This window comes from Balaenoptera borealis (genome assembly GCF_965194805.1).
Source record: "Balaenoptera borealis genome assembly, chromosome: 3".
NCBI lineage: Eukaryota > Metazoa > Chordata > Mammalia > Artiodactyla > Balaenopteridae > Balaenoptera > Balaenoptera borealis.
The window spans coordinates 86,205,266-86,219,603 of NC_138866.1; the positions used below are offsets into that span (position 1 = coordinate 86,205,266).

The 14,338-nt window shown below is 39.7% G+C and overlaps 1 protein-coding gene across 8 annotated transcripts in view; it reads right to left on the minus strand.

Annotated features, from left to right (window-relative positions):
- Positions 1-2,307, minus strand: part of TP53BP1 (tumor protein p53 binding protein 1) — a 70,269-nt gene extending 67,962 nt beyond the window's left edge. For all 8 annotated transcript variants that reach the window (XM_082388685.1, XM_082388682.1, XM_082388683.1 and 5 more), the window contains exons 1-4: positions 2,165-2,307; positions 1,407-1,591; positions 1,037-1,130; positions 721-805 (exon numbers count right to left, since the gene is read on the minus strand). In XM_082388685.1, the coding sequence (XP_082244811.1) occupies positions 721-805; positions 1,037-1,130; positions 1,407-1,591; positions 2,165-2,171 (371 nt within the window). In that variant the 5' untranslated portion in view covers positions 2,172-2,307. The remainder of the gene's footprint in view (positions 1-720; positions 806-1,036; positions 1,131-1,406; positions 1,592-2,164) is intronic.
- Positions 2,308-14,338: the final 12,031 nt, after the last annotated feature.

The window sequence follows — 14,338 nt, forward strand, 5'->3', positions numbered from 1 at the left end:
GAATAGTAAAAAAGAAAGAGAGGCACTTGAGTCAGAAGGACTCAAAGCCCAGCTCTGTCACTTACTAGCAATGCATTCTAGAGCAAGGTTTTTAACTTCTTTGCCTATCACTTCCCCCCCTAAGTAAGGGAAGTAATGTAATGTGTTCATCGTACAACTGCTTTAAGGATGAAATTAAATGGCAGTATATATCAAACGTCCCATCTAGTGCATAACATAGAGGATAAACTCAATAAATGGACAATGTAAAGATATACAGGAGACAAAGTAAAAACTGAATACTGTTTAGGGTATGAATTAAACATTCTGGGTCTAAAACTGGTGAGGTTCTTTGGTTGGTAGGTAGAAACCATGCTTAACTGTTTTGATAATATACCTAAATATTTTTTGACTATTTTTTCTAGTGATAAGTCATATCCAAGCTAAGAATAAGGAATGCTTGTTTCACATGCGCAAGGTAGATCACAATCTGAATAATGTAGGTGCAAAAAAATGTTACCACCTTCACAAAAGAGATTCCAGCTATCAGTACCAACAGAATGCTAGTTAATTGAAAAAAAAAAAAAAAAAAAGAATGCTAGTTAATACAATTCTGAAATCCCACTCCCTAATTCACAAAAATAAGATTAATCCTTTTATCCTTGGGATGAGACAACAAGTACAGATAAAAAAACTGATCCACTAATACATTTAAATAAATTCCTTCAAACACTAGTATACCTGCTTGTCCTATTTGGCTGAGGTAACTGTTCAATGACCTGACTGATGGAACCACATGTGTCCAAATGAGAAGAATCCATAGACTCTGAAAAAAATAAGTGGATATTAGCAGAAAAGGCATTTACCACCAAACTGTAATACAAATTCAAGAATGCAGACAATACCAATCTAATCAGCTACATTAGAAAACCAACCTTTTGAGTACCTACTATGCACCAGATACTGTGCCAGACTTCCTTACATACATTCACCACAACCACATAATGTTTATATCCACCCGGCTCCAACAAGAGCACCCTTGCAAAAGGGACCTCACCTGCAGCTTTGTTTTCTTTCAGATGTTCATTGAAGCCACTATTACTGTCTCCTTGTTCTTCTCCAGCTGTTTGTTCACTATTGGACACAACATCCTAGAAAATATACATATATAATATACATCCCAGAAAATGTACATACAAAATATACATAATGTATACATACATATGTACATAATATGAAATATACATTTCATAATATACTATATATGAAGTAATCCAAAATGATACATATTTTTGTGAAAATGATTTTATTTTCCAGCCAACTTTATCCAAAAGATAGTGATCTCCTAAGGACTTACTTTACAGCTTGGTCTAGATTAGGGGAAAAAAAAAATCTACTCAATCATTTCCAAGCAACCTATCACTCACCAACACAGGGTTCTCTTTGTGCGTCTGTAGATTAGGAAGGTGTCGAGATAGCATACTGAAGCGAGAACCAGAATCATCGTCTAGAACCTGGCTTTCAGGCTGAGAATCTTCAATGATCAGGCAAGGAGTGTCTTGCTGAGAGAAATCTGACTCCAACTGACTTCCAGTAGGGTCCATCTGCTCCCCTGGAATGGAATAACAAAAGATCAGTTCTGTGTAACCTACTAGCCTTCCTCATGCAGTCTGAGCTTAAATAATGAGGCGGAAGTACAAGACCTGGAAAAGGGGACCAGTGTAGGACTCTTCCAATTAGAACAGTATAATCGCTGCAATCACTTTCCTATCATACCTTCCAAGGCCCGATTTCCTCGTTATTTACAATCAGCCTGCCTATCCTTCTCTCCCCCTTCCATCACCTTCCCGTAGACACCCTTTCCCCTCCTTCCTAACCTCTTCTCTCCCCGCCCCTTTTTCCATCCCCCACAACTCTCCCTACGTCCTTCTGGCGCCTCTACGACCCCCCAAAAGGCTTCTTTGTAATCTCTGCTCGTCTTAACCCCCACAGGCCTTCACGCTTCCTCACGACCACCCAGCCTTCCTAGCTAGGGCTACCCCACCCCCTCCTCAGGGCCCTCCAACCCTTTCCCTGTCACCGCCGCCATGCTTGCCACCCCGCCCCCTCCGGTCTGCCATCCCCTTCAGACCCGAAACCCAAGCCTTCAGAGCCTACTACTCCCCCACTTTTCTCCAAACTGTACCAGGCATCCCGGTGGGAGGTCCCTCGCGCTCCAGCTAAAGATCTCCGCACACTCCCCAGGTCCCTCCAGCTCGATCCCCAGGTCGACACTGTAGCCACCGCCGCCACGGGCCGCGAACTCCCCCTTTCCCGTCGCGTCACGCGGTATCAGCTCGCCCATTCGCTGCTGCTGCCCGCCACTCAAGAAAGCCTGTGGATGATTGGTGGCTGGGCGGAGTGCCCCGCCCCACGTAAGAAAAAGGAACACGGCGGCGTGTTTCCATGGCAGCTTGGAGGTTGCAGGCCGTCCCTCTAATACAGCCGGAGAATGACAGTATCCTTGAACCGAAGGGACCTTGAGAGGGCGTAAAATATATTCCCCTGCCTCCAGGACGGTTGTTTGTACCACTAGTCAGACATAAGAGAAAAGACCAATTTTCTATCGTTCATGCACCATAAGGCCCCTTCTCTCACCCTCTTCCGTGGAAAAGGAGAGAGTTTCCCGGCTTTCTAATAAAAGGGCAAAGAAGATCCAGGATGGCTAGAATTTCAAATCTGGTGAAACTGAAAAGACAGAGGACTCTTTGGGGTTTACCGGGTCAATCAGGATCCCTTTTGTAGGCCTCTACCCGAATTCAAGGGCTTCACGTTACGTCTCTGCCAGTTCTTTAAAAAAAAAAAAATTTTTTTTTCCATTTACATTGTCTGAGGGCCCCGGTAAGCCATATTTTTCCCCATTGCCCTTTCCAGTCTGAAACGTCGTAGTTCAAGCTTCACATTTGCTTATCGTTGACCTATCTTTTGTGGAACTGCAGCCTACAGAGACCATAGACCCAGACATGTTTTGCACCTCCTGTTGAGACAATTGAGCACAGTAACTGTCAAGACTCGGTGGTGAAGAGAACAGCTGCCGCCCCTTTAACTAGATGACCTCAAAGGTCCCTGGAAGCCTTGAGAGTCTATTATCCTAATTATGGTGCCGGGGACTTATAGAGGGTGTGGCAGCTGTGATTTGTATTAATGAAGGAGGCCCCATGAGGAATATGGTTTTGTTTTTCGTTTTTTTTGCGGAGGCTGTTGGTTTTTGTTTTTAAGTGGTGGTTGGATCTGGGATGGAATTCTAGCCAGAGCAGCTGTCAATAGGGAAAGCACCTAGCACACTGCCAGGCATATACATAGTAGGCATTCAATAGGAAGTAGTTTTCTCTCTCTACCCCAGGCTCAGAATGACTTAAGCACAGCCCAACCATGATTCTCCAATTCTGTAAATACCCAATTCAAAACCTGATATAGGCTAAGCTGAAGTGGAGCTTCCTACCAACGAATGTTCTCCCTATCAAAGCATGTCATCTCAGTATATGTTACTTCTGGGAACAAAAGGACAGACTCTTTGAAATGAAACTTTCCTGAAAAATCTAGAATCTATTGTTGCTATAACTAGAATATAATTAGGGTCCCCAGAATGTTTTATGAGTGGAGCAATAAATGTAATGGAGCACACAGAGACACATCCCACTTCTTAATCTTGAAATCATTTACAATTGACTCCTCTCTTCCCCTCCCCCCAATGCTGCAGAACACCAGTGACCAAATAAATTTAATCCTAAAAAACCAGGTAAGGTCAATATTGACTACAGTAGGTAGACAAAGTGAATTCATCTGCTCAATGTGAGAGGACACCAACAATCAGGTCCTGATGTGACAAATCTTGACCTTGATTACCATAAAAATTCCCCAAAGTCACTATATTTTTGCCCTTCTCTGTCCTGCTACTGCATTTCCCATCACCAAGCAAGACATAAATAAGCAGGCTTTCTTGCTCATTTGACAAACAACTGTATGTTTGTCAAAACTTATAAAACTATATACTAAAAAGGGTAAATTAAACCTCAATAAGCATGACTAAAAATAAATAAACAAATGAGCCTGAGCCATTCCCATTACTAAATAAAACAAGAGCTTTAAAAAAAACAAAACAAAACTGTGAAGAAAAACTGTGAATTCCTTGTTAAGCAGGATGATAATGAAATTAATCATTAAATTACCCAAAAAGATCAGAAAATGCAGGCAGGATGGTTACCCACTGAGGCTGTGACTGATTAGAGTTAGGTGAGCCAAAGTCCTTTATTGATTCTTAGACTGCAAAGGACCATCAGCATATCTGCCTATCTACAGGTGCATCTTTACTTAGGCCACCTCCGAGAAATCTAATCTACCTCTAAAGCCCTCCAGACGAGAAAATTCCATCAGAAAATTCCATCAGGCACTATGTTAACTCACTATGAAGTTTAACAGACCTCATTGCCAGAAAATTTTCTTCTAATTATCTAACCTAAATTCTTTTTTTAAAATATCTTATTCATTATCTCATTTTTAAAATTTGTATTACATTAGGATCCTCGTTTTTAAATATTCATTTATTTATTTAGACTGTGCCGGGCCTTAGTTTTGGCACGTGGGCTTCTTAGTTGCAGCATGCATGCGGGATCTAGTTCTCCGACCAGGGATTGAACCCGGGCCCCCTGCATTGAGAGCGGAGTCTTAGCCACTGGACCACCAGGGAAGTCCCACTCATATTGTCTTTAATTGGTAAGTTTAAAACCTGGACAAATTCTCCTAAGGCTGGGATCATCTCATCTGTTCTAATAATTCTACCAATCAAACAATGAACATAAATGCTACCTACTTAGTTTGATAGTCTTTTTCTGAGGTCTCCTCACAGACTTCTCTAAGCAAAAGAACCCCAGATGGTTTAATGCTACCTCACAGACACTATTCACCAACCTTTACATTTGCTTCATGGTTTTCCTCTGGAAACTCACAGTTTTGAAGCTCAGTGGCAGAGAACTTTACTGAGGATGAGTACTAAATTTAACGATAAACTATCACATATCCCTTTTAAACTGCAATATTAAAGTATTACAAACTGACTTATATCTAACATAGAATTATTCTGACCCCTAGGCTGCCTTCTGTTGCACTTGGACTTAAACAATCATGCCCAGTCATATACCAATGATATAATTCATTATTAACATGTATTACATTTTTACTATGTGGCAGGTATTGTGCTCTGGGTTTTTTTGTTGGTTTATTTATTTATTTATTTATTTATTTATTTATTTATTTTTGGCTGCGTTGGGTCTTCGTTGCTGCATGCGGGCTTTCTCTAGTTGCGGCAAGCAGGGGTTATTCTTCGTTGTGGTGCGTGGGCTTCTTATTGTGGTGGCTTCTCTTGTTGCAGAGCACGGGCTCTAGGCGCGCGGGCTTCAGTAGTTGTGGCACGCGGCCTTCAGTAGTTGTAGCTTGCGGGCTCTAGAGTGCAGGCTCAGTAGTTGTGGCTCTCGGGCTTCATTGCTCCGTGGCATGTGGGATCTACCTGGACCAGGACTCGAACCCGTGTCCCCTGCATTGGCAGGTGGACTCTCAACCACTGCACCACCAGGGAAGTCCCTATTGTGCTCTGTTTTACATTCATTTTCTCACCTAAAAGCCTCATATCTCTTTGAGGGTTACAGATGAGGACACTATGGCTTAGAGAGATGACATAATTTGCACGATGTCTCAGAATCTGTGAGAACCCAGTCTGTCTAACTGCAGAGGTTTTATATATCCATGATTGAGGAGGAACAGTGACAAAGAAATGGCAAAACAGTGATACAAAACTTTTTTTGTTTTAGAATGTATTTTTATTTGAATACTAAATATGGGTGTCCCTAGTGTTCTAGAAATTCATAATAATTAAAATAATATGAAGAAAACAGAGGAGAAAAATTAAAAGTTGCCAATTCCACATCCTTATGAAGAAGTTAAGTCAACAAAGAGGTGATGACATGATTAAAATGTGAAAACAAATTGCCTAAGGCAGTCAATAATTGCCTATGATACTATACTAGCTTCTTAACACCTGATATGCTTACTAGCTGGCTGATATGCTTACTAGGTACCTGCAACCCCTGCAGTGGAAGCAATCCTAACTGGTCTATACCTTACCTCTACAGAGCGTCCTCCTATTAATTTTAAGTAAACTCTTTATTTTGAAAAAAATTTCAGAGCAACAGACAATTTACAAAAATAGTATAATAAAAAAAAACCAGTATAATGATCTCTCATAAACCCTTTCACCTAGATTCACATGTTGTTAACATTTTGCCACATGGCTCCTATTCTTTTTTTTATTGTGGTAAAATATACATAACATGAAATTTACCGCTTTAACCATTTTTAAATGTACAGTTTAGCGGCATTAAGTGCATTGACATGCAACCATCACCACCATCCATCTCCAGAACTTTTTTATCCTCCCAAACTAAAACTCTGTACCCATTCAACATTTATTTTCCCATTCCCCTCTCCCTCCAGCCCTTGACAACCACCATTCTACTTTCTGTCTCCATGAATTTGACTACTCTGGGTACCTCATACAAATGGACTCATACAAATTTGTCCTTTTGTGTCTGGCTTATTTCACTTAGCATAACATCCCCAAGGTATATCCATGTTGTAATTTTAATAGCATGTGTTAGAATTTCCTACCTTTTTAAGCCTGAATAATATTCCATTGTAGGTATATATCACATTTTGTTTATCATCCTTGTTCAGTTTAACCCACTTTTCAAACATTTCCAGAGCCCCAACTTTGCCACACCAAAATATAGATGAGGCCCTGGAGGCACATTAGCAGAACCCCACCAAGGCAGCACATTGCCACCCCTTCCAGGTTGCTTAATTTTCCAGCCAACCAGTTAGCTGTAGGCCCTCTTATCAATCTGAGTCTCTCAAACACCCAACACCAAGCACAATTGTGACTGCAGTATTAGCTGCAGTTTTCTCCCTTCCACCTTTCCAAATGTTTAATCCAAAGAGCTCAACTCCACCAGAAGCTGCTTACCTGGAAAGAGAGAGGTAGAAACAGAAGGTTGTGGTATGAGGGGGGAACAAAATGGAATCCTTGTCTATCTGAATACTGATGGGGCCTGCCATTTTACCTTCTCTGGCTCATTCCCTCTCCTTATAGAAGTATTCAAATCTCCACATCCTAGTAACATCTCCCCTCCACTCCACTTCTTTATCAAGCTCCAGGCCTTTCTTTCTTTCGTTGCCCTCCAAATTCTGCTTTCTCCATACCAGTAACTCCATAATCCTTTGCAATCTAGCTTTAACCTCCATAAATCTAGTGCCTAGAACAAAGCAGTTACTCTAAAAATGTTTGTTAATAACTGATTCTGAAAATTTCTTGTCAAGTCATCTTATTAGCTTTGACCTCTATCATGTTTGATAGTGTTGCTGATCCCCTCCTCTTTAAAATTTTCATCCTGTAAACAAGCTAAGTGCCCATGAACAGATGAATGGATGAAAATAAGATGTGATATATATATATATATATATATATGAATACTACTCAACCATTAAAAAAAAGATGAAATCTTGCCATTTGTGACAACATGGATGGACCTTGAGGGTATTATGCTAAGTGAAGTTAAGTCAGATGGAGAGAGACAAATACCATATGATTTCACCCATGTGTGTGTGGAACAAACAAACAAACAAAAAATAAATGAACAAGCCAAACAAAAACAAACACATAGATAAAGAGAACAGAGTAGGGGTTACCAAAGGGGAAGGGGTTGGGTAAAGACAAAGTGGCTAAGGGGGTCAACTGTATGGTGACAGATGGAAACTAAACTTTTGGTGGTGAGCACTCGGTAGGGTACACAGAAGTAGAAGTATAATGTTGTACACATGAAACTTATGTTGTAAACCAGTTACCTCAATAAAAAATAAATTAAAAAACAATATATTTAAAAAATAAAATAGGACTTCCCTGGTGGTGCAGTGGTTGAGAATCTGCCTGCTAATGCAGGGGACACGGGTTCGAGCCCTGGTCTGGGAAGATCCCACATGCCGCGGAGCAACTAGGCCCATGAACCACAACTACTGAGCCTGCTCATCTGGAGCCTGTGCTCCGCAACAAGAGAGGCCGCGATAGTGAAAGGCCCGCGCACCGCGATGAAGAGTGGCCCCCGCTTGCCACAACTAGAGAAAGCCCTCGCACAGAAACGAAGACCCAACACAACCAAAAAAAAAAAAAAAAAATTAATTAAAAAAAAAAGAATAGCTCTTAAAAAAAATAAAATAAAATAAAATAAAATTCTCATCCTATGACTCCAGAGTTCCTGGCTCTTGTCCTCCCTCTCAGTCTTTCTTTCCAATCCCTAACTTCCTGGAGGCCAGTACTACAGAATAAGAATCAAGAGTGTTACCAACATGCTACAACATGGATGAACCTTGAAAACGTGCTAAGTGAAATAAGCCAGATACAAAAGGACACATATTGTATGATTCCATTTATATTCCATTTATATACCTGGAATAGGCAAATCTACAGAGACAGAAAGGATAACAGTGGTTTCCAAAGGCTGGAGGAAGGGAGGAATACAGAGTTATTGTTTAATAAGCACAGAGTTTCAGTTTGGAAAGATGTAAAAGTTCTGGAGAGGGATGGTGGTGATGGTTGCACAACAGTGTGAATGTACTTAATGTCACTGAACTGTACACTTTAAAATGTTTAAAATGGTAAAGTTTATGTTACGTGTATTTTACTATAATAAAAAAGTTTTTCAATGAGACAAAACTAAATTTTAATAAAGATGCATACCTAAATCATAAAAAAATAATAAAGAAATTATATGATGCAATAAAAGTCAGGCCTAGGGACTTCCCTGGTGGTCCAGTGGGTAAGACTCTGCATACCCAATGCAGGGGGCCCGGGTTCGATCCCTGGTTGGGGAACTAGATCCCACATGCATGCCACAAGTAAGAGTTCACGTGCCGCAACTAAGATCCGGCACAGCCAAAATAAATAAATGATTTAAAAAAAAAATAATAATATATATATATATATATATATATATATATATATATATATATATATATATATTTTAAAGTCAGGCCTAATGGTTAATTTTAGAGGGTATAAAGAGGTTGTAATTCTTTAGGAGCCAAGTGGGGTGCTTGGAAATTCTATTTTCTTACTAGAGGCATTACACACGTGTACTACAGTTAAGTCTCCTACATATGAACCTTCAAGTTGCAAGCTTTCAAAGATGCGAATGTGCATCTGGTTCCAGCAAGGAACCAGAAACTGTGCCAACAACGTCATGCATGAGGGAAATTGCAGCTTGCCCTCCGTCTCCTATTGCTGACAATTCTTCAGCTCTGCCATCTTCCACCTCCTCTCCCTCCACTAGTCAGTAACTCTTCTTGCCTGTTCACTTGATGCTGGTCCCTGTTTGGCAGCTGGTGTACCGTACTTTTCAAGGTACTATACTGTAAGATTAAAAATGTTTTCTTTATTTTTTGTTTGTTTGTTTTTTATGTATTATTTGTGTGAAAAGTATTATAAACCTATTACAGGACTTCCCTGGTGGCACAGTGGTTAGGAATCCGCCTGCTAATTCAGGGGACACAGGTTCGAGCCCTGGACCGGGAAGATCCCACATGCTGCAGAGCAACTAAGCCCGTGTGCCACAACTATGGAAGCCCGTGAACCTGGAGCCCGTGCTCCACATCAGAAGAGGCCACCATAATGAGAAGCCTGCGCACCGCAGCAAAAAGGGGCCCCTGCTCCCCGCAACTAGAGAAAGCACGTGCGCAGCAATGAAGACCCAACTCAGCCAAAAATAAATAAATAAATAAATAAATAAATAATTTATTTTTTAAAACCTAAAAAAAAAAAAACCTATTACAGTACAGTACTATATAGCCAATTGTGTTAGTTGGGTACCTAGGATAACCTTGTTGGACTTACGAACAAATTGGACTTAACGAACGCGCTCTCGGAATGGAACTCATTCATCTGTAAGGGACTTACTGTATTTATAATTCATACATTTGTACATTTATCTTTCATTCACTTTCTAATGTGTTACAATAAAGATGATTTAAAATAAATAAATATCATTGATACTAAAACTAGTACTGTGCTGGAAAAGGGGGTATTTACATTGTCTCAAACTATCTCCCTAAAATGTACTGAATTATTACAAACAGAAAGTAGTATATTTGCAGTGAAAAAATCTGGTAACTTAATGAAGTGATCCCAGTTAACATCACTAGTAATGGGACAAAACATCATCACGTGTCACTTGATATGATACACTGAGAAGGAAACAACATCACTTTAATTGTATTCCTGCCAAAAATTCATAATCTGAATCTGATCATGAGGAAACATCAGATAAGCCCAAATTGGTGGAAGCTCTGCAAATAAGTAGCCCATATTCTTCAAAGAGAGATATACAAATAACTATAATACAAGATATAATAAAAGTGCTGTAGGAGTGCAAAGAAGAAATCAGAAGAAAGAATTTTAATCATGTGGTTATACTGAATATTATTGAGCATTTACTGTGTTCTAAGCTCTGTCTAGTCTCACTCCTTTCTGATCTCATCCGGTCTCATTGCTGTAACTACCATTTATATACCAATGACTCCCAACTTTATATCTCTAGCCCTGACCTTTCTCCCAAATCCTGAACTTATATACCTAACAGCCTATTCAATATCTCCATTTGGATGTCCAACTGACATCTAAACTCGACATGTTTAAAACTGAACTCGTTCTATCAAATCTGCTCCACTTGCAGCCTTCCCCATCTCAGTTGATGGCAACTTCATCCCTCCTGCTGTTTATAACAAAAAGCTTGGAGACATTCTTTTTTTTTTTTTTTTATAAAGGAAATACTTTATTTATTTATTTATTTATTTATTTATTTTTAATTTTTGGCTGTGTTGGGTCTTCGTTTCTGTGCGAGGGCTTTCTCTAGTTGCGGCAAGCGGGGCCACTCTTCATCGCAGTGCGCGGGCCTCTCACTATCGCGGCCTCTCCTGTTGCGGAGCACAGGCTCCAGACGCGCAGGCTCAGTAGTTGTGGCTCACGGGCCTAGTTGCTCCGTGGCATGTGGGATCTTCCCAGACCAGGGCTCGAACCCGTGTCCCCTGAATTGGCAGGCAGATTCTCAACCACTGCGCCACCAGGGAAGCCCCCATTCTTTTTTAATAGAAAGGAAAAAATAACCCATGTACTTATCATCCAACTTCAACAATTATCAACAAATGCCCAATCTTTTTTAAAAATTTATTTTATTGAAGTATAGTTGATTTACAATGTGGTGTTAATTTCTACTGTACAGCAAAGTGATTCAGCTATACATATACATACATTCTTTTTCATATTCTTTTTCATTATGATTTAATCACAGAACATTAAATATAGTTCCCTCTGCTATACAGTAGGACCTTGTTGTTTATCTATTCTACATACAATAGTTTGCACCTACTAATCCTAAACTCCCAATCTATCCCTCCCCCTTCCCCTCTTCCCTTTGGCAACCACAAGTCTGTTCTCTATGTCTGTGAGTCTGTTTCTGTTTCGTAGATAAGTTAATTTGTGTCATAGTTTAGATTCCACATATAAGTGATATAATATGGTATTTGTCTTACTCTATCTGACTTACTTCACTTAATATAATAACCTCTAGGTCCATCTATGTTGCTGCAAATGGCATTATTTCATTCTTTTTTATGGCTGAGTAGTATTCCATTGTGTGTGTGTGTGTGTGTGTGTGTGTGTGTGTGTGTGTGTGTGTACCACAATTTCTTTATCCATTCACCTGCCGATGGACAGTTAGGTTGCTTCCATGTCTTGGCTATTGTAAATACTGCAGCAGTGAACATTGGGGTGCATGCATCTTTTCAAATTACAGTTTTGTCTGGATAGATGCCCAAAAGTGGGATTGCAGGACCATATGGCAACTCTATTTTTAGTTTTTTGAGGAACCTCCATACTGTTTTTCATAGTGGCTACACCACTTTACATTCCCACCAACAGTGTAGGAGGGTTCCCTTTTCTCCACACCCTCTCCAGCAATAAATGCCCAATCTTGTTTCAACTATATCCCCACCCACTTCCCCCCAACTGATTATTTCTAAGAAAATCCCAGACATCATATCATTTCGTCCATAAATGCTTGTATGTGTGTTAAATATAGAGAATCTTTTAAACATAATATCATTAACACACCCAAGGAAAATTAACAGTAATTTTTTAATGTTACCAAATATATAGTGTTCAAGTTTCTGCAATTGTCTCATAATTTTTTTTTTTTTACAGTTCCAAACAAAGTTTACACATTGCATTTGGATGATACTTACCTTAGGCCTCTTTTAATCTGTAAGTCTTCCTCTTTTGTATTTCCTGCGATTTATTTATTTGTTGATGAAATCAAATCATTTGTTCTGTAAAATTTCCAACTTTGTGAATTTTTCTGATTGCATCCCTGTTGTGTCATTTAAAGTATTTTCCGGACTTCCCTGGTGGCACAGTGGATAAGAATCTGCCTGCCAGTGCAGGGGACATGGGTTCGATCCCTGGTCTGCGAGGATCCCACATGCCGCGGAGCAACCGAGCCTGCGCGCCACAGCTGCTGAAGCCCGCGTGCCCTAGAACCTATGTTCCGCAACAAGAGAAGCCACCGCAAGGAGAAGCCCCGTGCACCGCAACGAAGAGTAGCCCCCGCTCGCCACAACTGGAGAAAGCCCACGCACAGCAAGGAAGACCCAATGCAGCCAAAAATAAATAAATAAAATAAAATAAAAAAATAAATAAATAAAGTATTTTCTTTTTTATTTTTTATAAATGAACAGATAGGTATACTTGTTCAGATTTATGTTCCTTTTCTTGGCAAGAATAACTGGTATCATAAACTTCCTATTGCATCTCATCAGGAGGCATATAACATCTGGTTTAATGTATTTTTGTTCTGTTACAATTGATTAATAGGTTCAAATATTACCATCTTTTTACTTGACAGCTTAGCAGTCACAGGTAATCGTTATCTAGCTGCATTATTTCATGAGGGGCTGTAAAAAAGTGATATTCTAATTTTAGAACACTATCTTTATTCATTAGCTGGAATTCTTCTATAAATAAGAACTTTCCCTTCATCAAATATTTGATTACCTAAGGAATGGCAGGATAAATGTTTGATTCTTTCCTTTGATTTACTAGTTTTCAAAATAATGAGTTGAGGTTCTCATGTAATAAGATAGTTCTCTAAATAATGAAATTCTCCAGCATACTGGATGACTTATGAGACTTTTGTTTTTAGTATCACTATGAACTATGGGTTTTAACACATTTGGTGTGCTTCAACCCACTGTAATTATTCTTCATTTTGAAATGCATATTGTCCTTTGGGACTTCCCTGGTGGCGCAGTGGCTAAGAATCCACCTGCCAATGCAGGGGACATGTGTTCGATCCCTGATCCAGGAAGATTCCCACATGCCATGGAGCAACTAAGCCTGCGAGCCACAACTACTGAAGCTGGCATGCTCTAGGGCCTGCAGGCCACAACTACTGAGCCCGTGTTGCAACTACTGGAGCCCATGCACCTAGAGCCTGTGCTCCATGCTCCGTGCTCCACAACAAGAGAAGCCACTGCCATGAGAAGCCCACGCACCGCAATGAAGAGTAGCCCCTGCTTGCCGCAGCTAGAGAAAGCCCACGCGCAGCAACGAAGACCCAACGCAGCTAAAAATAAAAAAATAAATAAAATAAAAAATAAAGAGGACCTAAGTACATTTAAAAAAAGAAAAAAGCATATTGTCCCATCTTTGGGCTGTGGAAGTCCTTTCAGATTAGCCCCAGATTTCTCTTGACATGATTCCAGTAGTCTTGGATAGCTTCCTTGCTTTCTGATATAACAAGATGTTCCAGGTTCATCTTGTTTATTTCCTGCCTCAGATCTAGAAACAGATGTTTCTCTAAGAAGTCTTGGTTCATTTAGTAGTAAATGGCATTTAAAGACCACAATTTGGATGGTTGGATGCTTGTTGCTACTGAGTTGGTCATTGTTTGCCTTTTTCTAACTAAATGTAGGATTTCAGGGATTTTATCCAACTTTCTTGATTTTATATTTGTATCTCTTTCTAGTATAATTAACATCTTGGTTCCTGATAACATTAGCACAATTTATTTATTTTCTTTATTCTATTACATATATAAAACAATTTCTGAAAAAACCCAATATTACTAATAAGATGGCTAATGAAAACAGTTTAACATTTTTTGCAGTTCATTTCTTTCCTTTGGGTATAATCCCATAAAAACGTACGATTAAGACATATGCTACA